Source organism: Gallinula chloropus (genome assembly GCF_964237585.1).
Source record: "Gallinula chloropus genome assembly, chromosome: 2".
NCBI classification, from domain to species: domain Eukaryota; kingdom Metazoa; phylum Chordata; class Aves; order Gruiformes; family Rallidae; genus Gallinula; species Gallinula chloropus.
In genome coordinates this window covers 79,153,672-79,169,168 of record NC_140086.1, presented here as the reverse complement: position 1 = coordinate 79,169,168, position 15,497 = coordinate 79,153,672, and the positions used below count along the sequence as shown (strand labels likewise).

The window sequence follows — 15,497 nt, the reverse complement described above, 5'->3', positions numbered from 1 at the left end:
CATAATATCTCCTCTGAGCCTTCTCTTCCTGGGAGAAAAGAGCTTCCAGCTCTTTTAGCCACTCCTTATAGAAGTGGAGTGAAAACCAGGGACAACTAGAGCTGTTAATGACAACTGATGGAAAGAAAAAAGGGGAGGGTTTTTGGTGTTTGCTTGTTTTGTTCTTATTGACAAAATGTTTTCATCATACAAAACCTAGACCAGAGCAGAAGCTTCACAGGAGAAAATCCATCATTAATCTTCACAGAGTCCAAGCTCAATTTTCCTTACCTCGCCCCCCACACTCCTCCAGAAAAGAGTAGTTTGTGCAGAAATCCTGTTCTTAATTTACACAGCTATCTAATTTTGCAAAAAAAATCATAAAATGGACTATTACCACAGGGATCACTTTGCATGTCTAAATGGGATGGTAGGCATGAATTTGAACAGAACAAGTGAAATGAAACATCTATCAGGTTAAAAGTTTAAGATATAAAAAATTAACTTTATATATGCTTTGCTAATATTATGTTTACTACCTTGTGAGGAATTCCCTCATGACTATGACATTTTAAAACTTGAGTAAAATTTAAAAATGAATGCTGTTTACTATTTTTAGGCATCTTGGGCCTCCAGTACACTTGGTTTCTGGTTTACTGAGCTTCTAGAAAGAAACTGCCAGTTTCATAACTGGATTTTTGAGAGCCGACCAAACTGCTTCTGGATGACAGGGTTTTTTAATCCTCAAGGATTTTTAACTGCAGTGAGGCAGGTAATTTGTGTTTTAAGTTTCACTATTTACTCTTTGATGTAATTTTTAAAAATAATTATCTATAATGTGCGATGATGAAGGCTGGGTTATACACATGGCTCCATCATGTCAACAGTGAAGATACATGATGACTGCAAAACTGCAACATTTCCTAAGTGTTCTTCCCCTGCACCTATTTTTCCATATCAACCACTCCTTTAAAAATATAGTTCCTACTTTGACTGACCCTCATGTATGTAGGGGCTACCTTAACAACGTTATTAAGGTAGATTGGGGAAGTAGTGTCTCATGTTACCATTGAGATAACCCTGAGAAGAGCAATTAATTGACTATTTTTTCTTTTTCCTTCCTTCCCTTTTGTACTGTGTTCAGTACCTACCAGTCAGGAGACTTGCCAGAACAGCTATTCAGAATTAGTCTTAAATTACACTTCTGCAGTTCAGTAGCTGTTTCAGTCTTCAGTGGGAGTTTCCTTTATTTAATGCATAGTAACTTTGAAATTTGATGTATTTTTAAATATATGTATCTCTGTCTACATGATGATTGAATTAGTTACTCAGCATGCTAGTTGCAATGAACAAGTGAGCTACTTTATATTTTAAAAAGATGCAATAAATATCTACATTGGTCAGCCTAAAGGCACATGTAAGTGATAATGTATGTCTGGAATGTTTAAAAGTAGGAAAGAGTAATCAGGTGGAATCCAATGGCACTTCTGAAAAAAAAAAAATAACCCACCTGACTTTAGGAAGAGAGAATGAAGATTTTCAGAGAAGGAAAATCTCCCCTTTTGCTCTCAGGTCTTAGTGTAATCTTTGGCTTTCAAACTGACATTCAGCTGTGTGATCTACTTCTTCTAAAATTTCAGGCATATAGCCTTGGAATAAAATAACAAATTTCTTTAAGCAATCACTTCTAAATTGGGATTTTCTTTTAGACCCAAGCTTGTGGAACTGAAACTGGTGGAATCTCCAGAACTATTTTTGTTCCCTAAAAAGAGAATGTGGGTACATAGCTACCTAATGTCCCAAGAGAAAACCAAAGTGACATTCTGAGCTTTGCTATGTGGTGGAACAAATAGAAATGAGAAAGATGAGGAGCCTTAGTGGTCTTTAAAAAGCAGAAGGTTTATAGTTCAAAAGCAACCTAACTGCAGTATGGAACAAACATTAATTCCAATTACTTCAAGCAAATGTCTTGGAAAACATTTACAAGATCTGGTATAACTTAATGGTATGGGATAGTATTGGGTTGGGTAATATAAAGGAGTGTTGTCCAGTGACATAACTTACTGACTACATCTGAAGTATATGTTGAATCTATGTCTATCTTCAAGTGTTCTGTGGGTTTTTTGCAGTGTGTTTATGTATTTGAAAGCTGAGTTCTTACTCCTTATTAAGCATACAGTTAATGGAAAGCATAGATACAGGAAAGGGTAGGTAACCCCTGAAACTAGGCAGCAAATTACACGTTTTACTTTTGTGATCAGAACTGTTTTACTTAGCACATCCAGTTAGTACTTTCTCATCTCATAAAAGCTGTTAATATTTTATATTTGCAAGAGAAAGCTTTCTGATAGTATCATACTGTTACTAGTGTAGAAGTCAAGCTGTTGTAAACATGGGTATCATGATTTTTTTTTTTTTTGTGACCATACAAATATATTCTTAATAGAAGCTTGTTAAAAATGGCTTTACACACATGTAAAAATGCAACCTCCACACTTTCATCTGTTTTGAGCAGGAAATAACAAGGGCTAACAAAGGATGGGCTCTTGACAGTGTAGTTCTGTGCAATGAGGTCACTAAATGGATGAAGGATGATATCACAAAACCTCCTCTGGAAGGGGTCTATGTTTATGGGCTGTATTTGGAAGGAGCTGGTTGGGACAGAAGAAACATGAGACTGACTGAATCTAAGCCCAAGGTGCTCTTTGAGATGATGCCAGTTATAAGGATTTATGCAGAGAATAACAGTAAGTAACTGTATTGTAAAGACTGTTATTTTGATAGAATTCAATGTAACTTTCTCTTCAACCGCATTGGAAGTCTTTTGAACTGTGGGGATTTCTTGAGGCTGTCTCTATTCGCTGTATGTATACTGAGTCTTTCTAACAGGAGAGATTTCCCAGTCTTCCATGTAAAACAGCTTCCAGCCTTCCTTGATAAGAGGTACTTTTTTCTTAATATTTACTTAGGTCTCTACCGTCTGGTCTTAACTTTTAATCCCACTACAGATGGGCTATTCTCTACCTCTTGTAGTAAATATGCTTGCATTGAGTCTTCCACTGACAGTATGTGCCCTAGATTGAGATGTTTGCATACATAAACTCTGAAACCCCTGTAACTTAAACCCAACCCAAATCACTTCATCCCAAAACCCAGTGTAGTTATGAATATATATAAAACTTACATAAGTATATATACACAGCATATATATAAAAATATATCTTATATATTTATGGATAGAATATTATATAGGTAACTTGTATATATAGATTATTTCTTTTTTTCATGAACAAGGCTATTTTTGAACTAGAAGAAAAAAGCAAGAGATGGAGTCAAAGATATGGTGAAAGACAATTTGTCTTTGAGGCAAAAAAGGACTGTAAGAATGGAAATAAAACTTACGGGGCTGAAGGACAGTGCTGTTTTGTGAAAATATGTAATTAAGGTTAATGTAGGGTTATTTTGTGTATGAAAAGGGAAATGTTAAATAGGGATGTAAAGTAGGATAGGGCTATCCAGCATTGAATGTAAAATTGGAAATTTCTATAGAAAAGCATTCCACACCCAAAAGCAAAGCCTGCTTGCATGCTATTTTGCCAGGATTTTGTGTAGCTGGGCTTTGATAAGAGGCATGATTAGTGTGAAAGCAGCCAAGATGCTAAATAAGGAACAGTGACGTATTAAGCACAACTAGACTGCCATTCTAATTCTGCAGTGAATAAGTTGAAAATTTATACTCTGAAATACTGAATGCATTTTAAAATAGGTTGTTCAAAAGAGGACATTTTTAGTTTTGACACATTAATAATATATTGATAAGAAATAAGGTTCACTGGACAGATTGAACTAATAATGACACTAATCACACTAGAATGAATGTTCATTTACGTTTTTTGCTGATGTTAAATCTTAAACCTACAGGAATTTCAAGCCATATGTGGCTTTCACCTGGTAATAACACAGTAGTGAACAGTGTGCGAATAATCTAAGAGTTTTCTTTCGTGGTGATGGAGAGCCATGTCCTGCCATTGAACTTCAGTTTTACATTTACCTTATGCCTAGTCCCTCATGGCCCTGGTTGTTCAACCTGGTTTCGTTGTTTTTTTATGTCTGTGCTGTCTTTACAGCTTCAAAAGATCCACGTCTGTATTCGTGTCCAGTCTACAAAAAGACCATTCGAACAGATATGAATTACATTGCTGCTGTGGATCTTAAAACCCTTCAGCCACCAGAGCACTGGGTACTGCGTGGAGTAGCACTTCTATGTGACGTCAAGTAAATTTACAAAAAAGGAAAAGGTTTCTAAGAGTTCTTTTCTGTTTTTAAATGTAAATGTCAATATGTAGTTAGCTATACAATGAATCACTTCTACAAATGTATTTTCTAAGGTGTAGACTCCATTATGGTATTTTTAGAAAATTACTCTCAATAAACCTGTACAATAGGCTTATAACAGATAAATCTTAGAGTGATATTAAGCTTGGTACATAAATTGAAGTGCTTGCTACCTTTGATGTCTTGACAAATCATGACAAATATTTAGTGTTCCTAACTCACTACTGTGTACTTAATTTTACCTTGAATAAAGATTGACTTGAACATTGTTACTTTTCAGTGGTAAATATGCTTTTATAAAGGCTTACCTCCAAGTAACTAAATACAAAGCTTTTATTTTGTTTTGTTTTTATTTATTGTGTGTACCTATGGAGACCTAAGTCCAGTTGCTCATTCGCATTAGTTGTTATCCCTCAAGATGAAGTTCCAAGATTTACCTCCTAGATGACAGTTTCTAGTTTGCTTGTAGATTAGATAAGGAATGTGAGACTGAAAAAAATTCATGTCTGTTTCATCACTTGGATAAAATGTCATTGCATTGCATAGGAAAATGAGTATTTGATAGCTGTCAGAATTATTTAGTATCTGGTTCATGACTTATAAATATATAACGGATTGGAAGAAAATAGTTCCATAAGAATGTGTGGATATTGTTTTCATGTGCTAGCACCTGTCCCAACCCAGAAAGGTCCAGTCTGGGGGAGATTTGTTGTTACTCCCAGAGTGAGATTAAGACACAAATGAGGTCAGATGCCATAAGGAGTAGTAGTAGTTTAATTGTTATGTCAAAATTCACAGAGATGCAAGAGAGAGAGAAAGATGGGGGGAAAAAAGGAAAGTAAAGGTGCAATAGCTACCACTGTGGAGCTGTAGTGTCCAGTCAATCCAAACTGACTTCATGTCAGGGTGGGGAATTCCACTTGATGCTGGTTGTCACAGCTCCTTCAGTGAGGTTCATCACTTCTTCCGAGAATCAATTAGAACTGCTTAGCTTAGCCCTACCCACTGCTCAGCGGTGGTGTGCATGCCCAATACTGTCACCTGGGGGTCTCACGATGTCCTCAGTGGTCTTTGGGGGTTTCCAGACCCCTCTTTTTTTGACCCTGTGACTGGGCACATGCACGGGGGTTAGGCTAAAGTTCTTAGACGTTGCTTCACAAACAGGTAAGTAGGAGGGCAGGTAATGGGTAGTCTTGTGGTTTGCCCAATACTCTGTTGCTGTGGCAGTGGTAGGCGATGTGATGTTCCAGTAATGCTGAGACAGACATCTGCTTGTACAACCACCAACACAGTCTCAGCCCAGTCCCTTGAAGATCCATAAAGGCAAACATCCCCTGAGGGACACAATCCTTCACAATACCCCAGACTTGAAACATGTTGTTTCTGCTCTAATTTTATAGTGTTGCGATTTTATATATTGTGGTTTGGTTCTTTTTTTTTTTTTCTTGTTGGGAGTTTTGTTGTTGTTCTTTTTTGTTAGGGTTGCTTTTCCCCCTTTCTCCTTTTTTTAATTATGTGCTGCAGTCTGTTTGGTGTCCCAGCTAGATTGGAGACTAGGAGTTCCCCTTAAGAAAAAAATGTTAGCAGCTCCATTTAGCTGAACACTATTGGCTTTGCACGTTAAGCACGCTTACTTAATCAACAAAACGCCAGTGTATTTTTGTTGCTCAGTCCAATAGGTCATGTATCATAGTGGACCTTGAGTCATTCACAATAACAAGTTCTACTGAAGAGGAAGAAGAATGAAGCAATATTTCTTTTGTATATGTCGTACATAAATGCTGCAATGGGTAAGCTACTTTCAATTTTAGATTAAATTAATACATGGAACTTAAAGGGTGCATTAAGTAGTTTATTAAATAAATATGCTAAATATCTCTTGCCTAAACCTAATAATATCTAAAGAAGTATATTTTATTACAAGACAGAATATTTTAGTGGAGACTCTAGCATTCATTTCTACAGTCAAACCAGTTATGAAACTTGTGGACCATTTTCTTTTTTCTTTTAAATAAATTACAATGAAACAAATGAAATCTATGGAAATCTCCTTTAGGAACTATTTTTAATTTGGACATGGCAATGAATAAATATGACGGGAATAAATTATTCCTTACTGGACCTTGGAGTACCATGTTGAGACTTCGAGAAGACCCTCCAGATGCTCATTGGAGTTGCCATGGACTTTCTTCTTCTCTGGAGAAAGTGCACATTGTCTTCATGCAAGTTATTTACACTGAAAATTTTCAAGCCAAATACACTTCAAATGTTGCCTTCCAAACACTGGATTTGATGTACCATCACTGCTGTAAACACAGCAGAAATGTCAAACCCCACAAACCCCATGGTAATTCTCAGTGAGTGAAATGTGCACATTTTTTTCAGTTTGATTTTCTATGAGGCTGATGGAGAAAAAGGTAGTTCCTCAAATATGCACTGGTGATACAAGTTATGCCAAAGACTGTGAGATCAGTGAAGCAATTGCTGTCAGCAGTCACTGTTACTTCTGTTCTGTCAGCTCCATTTCTTAAGAAATTTGGCATGGCAAAGCCACCAGCAGGATTGGAATGATGAGGTATGGGCAAGTTCAATTAAAAGTTCTTTTGAAATGCAGTATCATGTCAGAGGTCAGAGTGCACAACCCAGCCCTCCCAGGGCTTTCACTGCCAGGGTTGGAGGACAACTAGGGGCATCTGTAATTGCATCTCCCTCATTACTATGGACTTGCCTGGTGATCACTGATCTGTGGCAGACTCTGGTTATCCTCATCAGATCAGGCCCTGCCTTTCTGACTCAACTTTCTGGCATGACCTCAGATCTGCCTTGTTATTACAGCTTCCTCTGGCAGTCACTGAGATGTTAGCTGGCCCTGGTTGCTGCCATAGACCTGCTCTGCTTTTTTGTTCAGGTGCCATGGGACTGTGCCCTTGTCAGAAAGAGCCTTGCCCTGACCATCCTGCTGTGACTCCTGGCTGCCAGCTCCACTTTCCTTTCCAAGCAGCCTGCCCTTGCTGCTTCCTGACATACAGCTTCAAACAGGTAAAAAAATGTAATAGCTTCTTGTCAATCTTCATAGCAGAAGTGGGTAATAAAATGTTTCTATGGAAAGGAGTATCAATAAAATAACCAGCCCTGACATAGAATTAGATGTACTTCCTCCGAGTTTGACTCTGCTGTTGGTACTGAATGTATTTATTACTCAAGAAAAACCATTCGCAGACATCATTTGTGCTGTTATGAAGCATGCAGCACTGTAAATTTGAGTCTGGAAAAACATGGTATTACAGAAGGTATTCACTTCTTTTCTTTCTGATATATGGCATGATAAATACATGTGTTTTGGAGAATATTTAAAAACAAATACATAAATTTCTCTTAGAAATTAGTTGTAAAGTAACACCCTGGATATAGCTAAGATATTAATGGCTTCATTGACGAGTTATTCTTTGATCAGAATCCTTTGAAACTCCTCATAAATTTTACAAGTATTTAAAAATAACCTAATGTTTCAAATATATGGCATGTTGTGTAGGCTGTACTACATAGAAAGGTCCTGTCTTCTGAGATCACAGAATCACAGGATTGTAGGGGTTGGAAGGGACCTCAAGAGATCAAATTCAACCCCCCTGCCAAAGCAGGTTCCCTAGGACAGGTCAGAAAGGTAGGTGTCCAGACAGGTCTTGAATATCACCAGGGAAGGAGACTGCACAGCCCCCCTGGGCAGCCTGTGCCAGGGCTCTGTCACCCTCACTGTGAAAAAGTTCTTCCATATATTGGTGTGGAATTTCCTGTGCTCCAACGTGAAGCCATTGCCCCTTGTCCGGTCCCCACAGACCACTGAAAAGAGGCTGGCTGATTCCCCGTGTCCCACACTTCAGGTATTTATAAACATTCATAAGATCCCCTCTTAGCCTTCTTTTCTCAAGGCTGAACTCCCCAGTTCTTTCAGCTTATCCTTACAGGGGAGATGCTCCAGTCCTTTAATCATCTTCGTAGCCCTCTGCTGGAATCTGTCCAGGAGATTCCTGTCTTTTTTATACCAGGGAGCACAGAACTGGACACAATACGCAAGGTGGGACCTGACCAGGGCAGAGTAGAAGGGGAGGATCTCTTCCTTTGACCTGCTGTCGTTGCTCCTTTTGATGCACCCCAGGATCCCATTAGCTCTCTGAGCCACCAGGGCACACTGCTGGCTCATGGCCAACCTGTCATCAACCAGGAGCTTCTCTCCAGCAGGTCATCCCCCAGCCTGTACTGATTCAAGCAGTTATTCCTTCCCAGGTGCAAGACTCTACAGTTGCTTTTATTAAATCTCAACTGGTTTCTTACTTAGTGCCCAGCTTTGTATCACCAGCACACTTGCTGAGGGTGGCCACTATTCCCTCATCAAGGTCCTCGATGAAGATGCTAAACAAGACCAGATGCAACACTGACCCCCGGAGAACACCGCTAGTCACAGGTCTCCACCTGCACTCTGCTCCACTGTTCACCACCCTCTGAGCACAGCCTGACAGCCAGTTCTCAACCCACCTCACTGTCCACTCATCTATCCCACACTTTTTCAACTTTGCTATCAGGATGTCATGGGAGACTATCAAAAGGCCTTGCTGAAGTCAAGGTAGATGACATCCACTGCTCTCCCTCTATCTACCCAGCCAGTGATGACATCATAGAAGGCTACAAAATTGGTTGAGCACAATCTTGCCTTGGTGAATCCATGCTGACTACTCCTCATAACCTTCTTTTCTTCCTATTGCTTGGATATGGCATCCAGAACAAGCTGTTCTATTACCTTTCCAGGGACAGAGGTGAGATTGACTGGTCTGTAGTTATTTGGATCATCCTTCTTGTCCTTTTTGAAGATCAGAGTGACATTGGCTGTCCTCCAGTCTTCAGGAACCTCTCCTGTTCTCCAAGACCTGACAAAGATGATAGAAAGCAACGCAGCAATCATTCCTGCTGCTAAGTGAATTTGCAACCAATTCATGTATGCTCCCTCAAAATACGTGAATTGGCTGCAAACAATTGTTTCCAGTTTCTGTATTAAACAGCCTCAAGAATTGTAGCCTCTCTATATATATAAATATAGTCCTCCCACCAACTTGGATAACTGTAGTGTAAAAGGTGGGTTTTTTTCTTTAATGTAACCTGGAATATCTTTTACTGTTAATTGATCTTACTGTGTCAGATTATTTTATGATTCTGCTACTTACGTGAAACAATTCTTTTCAATTAAAATATTTTGCATAAAATGTGCATATGGAAAAAATAATAATAATTGAAACCAAAGCTCAAATAACTTTGAGCCTTCAAAAAAAAAATTTTACTTCATTTTGTCCATAAAATAATTTGGTTTGCATTTCTTCTTGACATTACATTGTTACATGGTGAGTTTTCATTTTAAGCGTTTAGAAGATATTTTTTCATTGTGGAAAAATTTGAACCAACAAAGAAACAACTTGTACAAAGTAAGGAAAAAATCAACACTTGAAGTATGTTTTCCTTGACACATTTTGGTCTCCAAATTCTGCACAACAATCCTTACTTTCCCAGGGCAAATGAAGCTGTTCTTTATTTTTCCAAAGCAAGATGTTTCAGGTGACCTATATTTGAAGTTCAGTATGTTTGTAATTTGGAAAAAGTGAGAAGCCAGTTAAGAAATATATGTTCTATGCATAATAGAAGAAATTTCACACTAGGAAGCCATATGAAAGAACATCATGGAAATGAAAATCCTTATGAAGAAAAACGCTGGTTGTTGATCTTTGGATTTGATCAATTGGTGTTAATGTTACACTGCATTATGTCAGCACAATAAAAGTTATGCTCGTTCCTTGCATACTGAGTGAGACATTTAATACCAAGTTGAGCTTTGGTTTTAGGCATGTTTGAGTGACTCTACGACTTTTTAATTCTTTAGAAAAAATGTAAAAGGTAATAATGCTACAGGAGCCAGTTGTTTTCACTAGATGAGCAGCGGTTTCTGGTCTATTATACTAAAATGTCCAGATGGAAAAGAAGGCCCTGGAAATACCCAACCCATGTATTTTTTGTATGAAGTCTTGTACAGCCGGAGATTGTCTCAGAATCCTACTTCATGAGCAGGAGTTCTTATGTTTGAGAAGAAGAAAAACAACTGGGGAAAAAGGGAAGGCAGGAAACCATGTGGGAAAGCTGTAGTGGATATGCATCACTTATATTTTATTCTACATTCTGTTTATTGGATTAGTTTAATTTTAGGGAAAATGCTGTCTAGGTCTATTACTTGTAATTAGGGATGTTGTGGTATCACAAAATGGTTTGGGTTGGCAAAGGCCTCCGAAGATTGTCTGGTCCAACCCCCTCCCAAAGCAGGGCTACCTATAGCAGGCTGCCTGGGACCCTGTGTCCGGATGGCTTTTGAATATCTCCAAGGTTGTGGAGGCTCCAGAACCTCTCTGAGCTGTCTGTGCAAGTGCTCTGCCACCCTCAGTTAAAAAGTGTTTTCCAACATTCAGAGGGAACCTCCTGAGTTTCAGTTTGTGCCTGTTGCATCTGGTCCTGTCACTGAACACCACTAAGGCTCCCTCTTCTTTGTACTATCTCAGGTGTTTATATACACTAATAAGGTCATGCCTCAGCCTTCTCGTCCTCAGGCAGAACAGTCCCATCTCTCTCAGACTTACTTTATGGGACAGATGCTCCAGTCTCTTCAGCATCTTTGTGGCCCTTCGCTGGAGTCTCTCTAGTATCACTGTAGATTCATTTAGGGTAAGTTTCTTTTACAGGAGTTGTGTGTGTTTGGTTCCTAACTAAGCATGTGATACAAGTGCATGTATTTTAAATACATTGGGGTCACTGGCTTGCTATTCCAGTTTTTGTGCTGTTGAACTTTTACCAGAAGCATTTATTCAAGCCAATCAAAATTGTTTTCTCTATCAAGACATGGTGTGTCAGACCCTTTAATGTGATTAAGGCATCACTGGTTGGATGTGTTTTAATGAAAATCAGTATTTTTTTTAATGTATTTTTGGATGTAAAATTAAAATGTTACATAGTCCCTAATGCCACCTACAGAACAGTTCCTGAGACTGGCAGTATGTTATGATGGTGCTGGATGTTGAACATGTATAGTGTACTTCTGCTTTTCTCACTAGATAGGAAAGTTCCAAGCATGCATTTTTTTTCCAGTTTTTGTATCAAATCTTTGAGAAATCTGTGGCCTTTCTCTCTTGATGGATTGTTTGCATGCTAGATTCACAGTGCACCAAGAGCGGCAGCAGTTAACAGCTCACGTTGAGGAACTGGAGGCATCTGGAATTTCGATGCAGTAGTCAGTGAATTTAGTCATTCCAGTTTTGTTTCTTTTTCTAGTATCTGTGCACTGGGAATATGGAAATCGTGTGTGTTTCAAGGATTAAATTGTTGGTGTATTTGCAAAAGGCTCTGACAGTGAAAAGCATAGAAACAGTACAAATATCTTTATTTTCAGGCTGTTCAGGGCTTTGGTGCGTGTTACTTTATCTTGCACCTTGTGGGTTTTACAAGCCAAGCTCTGGCAATGGGACAGCCGATAAAAACCATCTTCGTTCTTTTTCTCAAGAAGAAATTGTTCCTTGCATTAAGTGGAGATAAGAGAGATCTGAGGAGGGATCAAGACAATCGAAATGAGAACAAAGCAGTTTCTGCCATTCATCTAAACAAGGTTAAGGCTAAGGGGTGAAAGCTTTGAAATAAAAGCAGCTCTGCTCCTGAACTTGTTTGATAAAATAATCTTGCTTGATCTGTTTCTCTTCTCTTTTTTTTTCCCCCAGTGGGTATATGTTATTTCCTTGATTATACTATTTAAAGCCCATCATTATTATGGTAAAGGTTAAATGTAGAAGGAATAATTTTGTATGTATCAATTACAATTAATACACATCTTAGTGAATGACATATCAACTGGTTCACTGTTTATCATTAGCTAATAATAATCTTTTTGCAGCTCAGGCCAAACCATGTGAGTTATGAAAAATATTAAATATATGTCTAATAAAAAGGTTTTTTTTTTCCAAAAACAGTTTTAATTTGAAACAGAAAAATCACTTAATTAGGAACTTTAGGGTAATTGTTTATTGAGTTGTGTAAAAGAGTTTGAGTCTGAAATTTATCATGGATAAAGGTGAAATATATCATGTGATAGTGGATAACCTGCAAGTGAAAAAGTTTAATTAATCACAGTCAAATGTAGTTAAGAAACAAAATGTATATTACACTTGTAGACAATTAATTGCAGCTTTCAAAAAGCTAAATACTGAGGCTTTCATTAAAGTCTGGGTGTAAATACTCAAAATATAATATCCTTAATATAGCTGCAAGGCAAAAGTAGATAAAAAGGTGATGTTTCATCTGAATGGACATGTGGTTAGTTGTAAGTGTTTTGAATACAATCTTCTTTTTAGTCTCAGAGTTTCAGAATATGAGAGTTAAGATGATAATCCTGGAGCATTTTTAAGTGTGCTCTCTTCTCTAGCTGGAAATACTTATTTTTGATTCTTATGCCTTGGAGAAAGAACTAAAGAGAATGACTGTCCTATTTAAATGTAGGATTAAATTCTGAGTGGCTGCAGTGCTGAAGCCAGGATAACAGGCTGAGGAGGAAGGAAAGCAGCAGTGACTGTTTTGGCACCACAGCAGACAGCTTTAACGATGTCTGAGAAGAGAAGCACATCTCCTGCCATGAGCACTGTGAGGAAACCTCACCCTGGAGGCACCACCTAATTTCTAGCACGAACACAATTGCCTGTTCTCTGCTGTTCTGTAGTCTGTGCAGTCCTTAACACAAAGAGCTACGTAGTGTTTGTTTTACTGCCTTCTTTTATAACAATGAAGTTTAATTACACTAAATTAGTTATACTGGAAGTTTAGACCAGCACAGTGCTCTCTGCATGGGTGTTTTTAAGCATTCCAGGCATTTGTGCAATTTGTAAGGTTTTACTCAGTTAAACCATGTATTTCAGAAAGATGTATACTAAGTTCTTTCAGGGAAACCTAAAAAATCCTGACCAGCAGCTCCCAACTGACTGACTTACATGAGGGTAGCAGTATGTGTTCTATTTTTTTAAACAAGACTACTGATCATGACCTCTTGGAGCCTTTTTCGAGGGAAGCAAAATGTGATCTTATTCATCGTTACCATCCCAGACAGTCAGCACTTAGGTGCAGTTGTTCAGTTTCTATTTAAAGCAGGTTTGTTTCTTTGTTCATTTATTTTAAAATTGCTTTTGTGTCCGTAGTAAGTTGCAGAATTCCTTGACATCAGAAAATGCCGTATCATCTCACTGATGCCTGTTTCCTAGGCAATGTTAAATCACTTCTGTGAAGCTGAGAATTTCATGTGAAGTTGCTGTTCTCCTAAAGTAAGCCAATGATAAAATGACATGTTTATACTATTATAATGATCGGATTAGATTGGAATTCTTTTTGAGACAATAATAAGGAGTTGCAGTTAGTGTATAGTTTACATCAGAAACAAACAACAAATGAGCCATTAACTGGAAGCTTCAGGCACTGAGATATCCCAGTTAAGTATGTGAAGCACAAAAAGGAACAAGTTGAAGTCACAACCGGTGACAAGTTTCTATGAGTCGGTCATCCTTGTAAAGGCTGGGAAGGAAAGACTGACCCTTCCTTCTGGTCATTGTGCTTCTTCTCCCTTTCTCCTCTCTACCACCTTTCCATGTTTTTATATCTCGTCAGTGTTACAGCTTTCTCAGAGTCAATACACAATTCAGGACCCTGCTGCATCACCACATGATTCATATGGTGGCCATATGAAACGTATTTACTGCAAGCGGGCCCAAAAGAGCAGCCGCTCTGTTGCTGCCTCTCTTTTTTCTAGGAGTTTGTGTGCCTGAAGCTGTTGGAGCCAGAAGCCTCACTAGGTGTCAGCAAAGCAGTCCAGAAAAATAAGCTTTTTTTTTCTGAGAGTTATAAAGGGAAGTGGCAGTTAGAACTTCATGCATGTAGCAGAAATTTTAAAGCGTGCAAGGTTGTTTTAGTTCAAGTTAACCCAATCTAGAAAACCTGGGTTACCGTGCTTCCCATGTCATTAGCTCTGTGGGGTTTTGGGTTTTATTTTTTCCTAGTTAAACTGCTTTCTGTATGTGGAAAGTATCATCTCTGTGTCTAGGGAACAGTGGCTATGTGCTGCATTTCATGCAGCAAGTGAGAAAAACTTCGATTTAGAAAAGCAGTCTTTCTGTGAACTTTTAAGAATACTCTGTCTGCTCAAAGATGAGGTGTGCAGTCATTCATGAATAACTTCCTCTTCCCTTTCTTGTGTGTTATCAGGCTCTGTAATTTCCTCTAAAGACACACAGAAATTCTGGAGTGCTTTTTTGGGTTTTTTTTGTTTGGTTGGGGTTTTTTTTGGTTTTTTGTTTTGTTTTGTTTTGTTTGTTTGTTTGTTTTTGCATTCCACAGATTGAGAAATCTTTCTCTGGCTTTTAGCTACATCCCACCACAGAAATTAGCATCTGCCTTCACACTTTCCAGCCATTCAGATGTCATCTTCCTCTGGCATGCTCCATTCTGGTCAATGCTGAGCTCAAGGGTGGCTTTTAATTTTATTTCTTGACAAACAAGGTCTGTTAGATCAGCCTCCCTCAGGAACCTTGCCCTTTTTTCCCAATGCCTTTTTAACATTTTGTCCTGCTCTCGGGGATGTTTGCAAAGGCTTGCTGTGCCAGTTGAACCATTCAGAACCCAGCACTTCAGAAAAGCCTTTCTGTAATCATCACAAAATTAGTTTTACCTGGAACTACCATAACACCTGAAGAACAAACAGCTTCTACTGCATGATATGCAAAATAAAAATAAAAAAGTAACTGTAACAACCCACAAGTAGGGTGCACAGTTGCATATGTTTTGGTAAATATGTATTTATATGTATATGAAAAGCATGTTTTTTTACAAGTTTTTTAAATACTTAGTATGTGACAATCAAATAGCTTTATTTTTCAAACTGGATGCTTTGGAATTCATGTAGAAGCAATTGATAAGTGGCTTAAGGAATTGTCTGTGGAAAGTGGTGCTTATTTTTGAATTTTTTTAAGGGAACTCTTTCATCCTTTGTCCAGGGAAACATATATATTGGGTTATTGTGGAGGCTGAAAAGTTCATCCTTGGTGTCTGATAAAATTTGTTGAGCCTAGAGATGT

At 38.2% G+C, this 15,497-nt stretch overlaps 1 protein-coding gene across 1 annotated transcript in view; it reads left to right on the top strand.

Moving 5' to 3' along the window:
* Window positions 1-4,258, top strand: part of DNAH5 (dynein axonemal heavy chain 5) — a gene marked incomplete at both ends in the record, with an annotated part of 131,271 nt that extends 127,013 nt beyond the window's left edge. The window contains 3 exons of the mRNA XM_084260383.1: window positions 599-751; window positions 2,495-2,726; window positions 4,107-4,258. Coding sequence (XP_084116509.1) covers window positions 599-751; window positions 2,495-2,726; window positions 4,107-4,258 — 537 coding nt within the window. The remainder of the gene's footprint in view (window positions 1-598; window positions 752-2,494; window positions 2,727-4,106) is intronic.
* Between the last annotated feature and the right edge of the window lie 11,239 nt (window positions 4,259-15,497).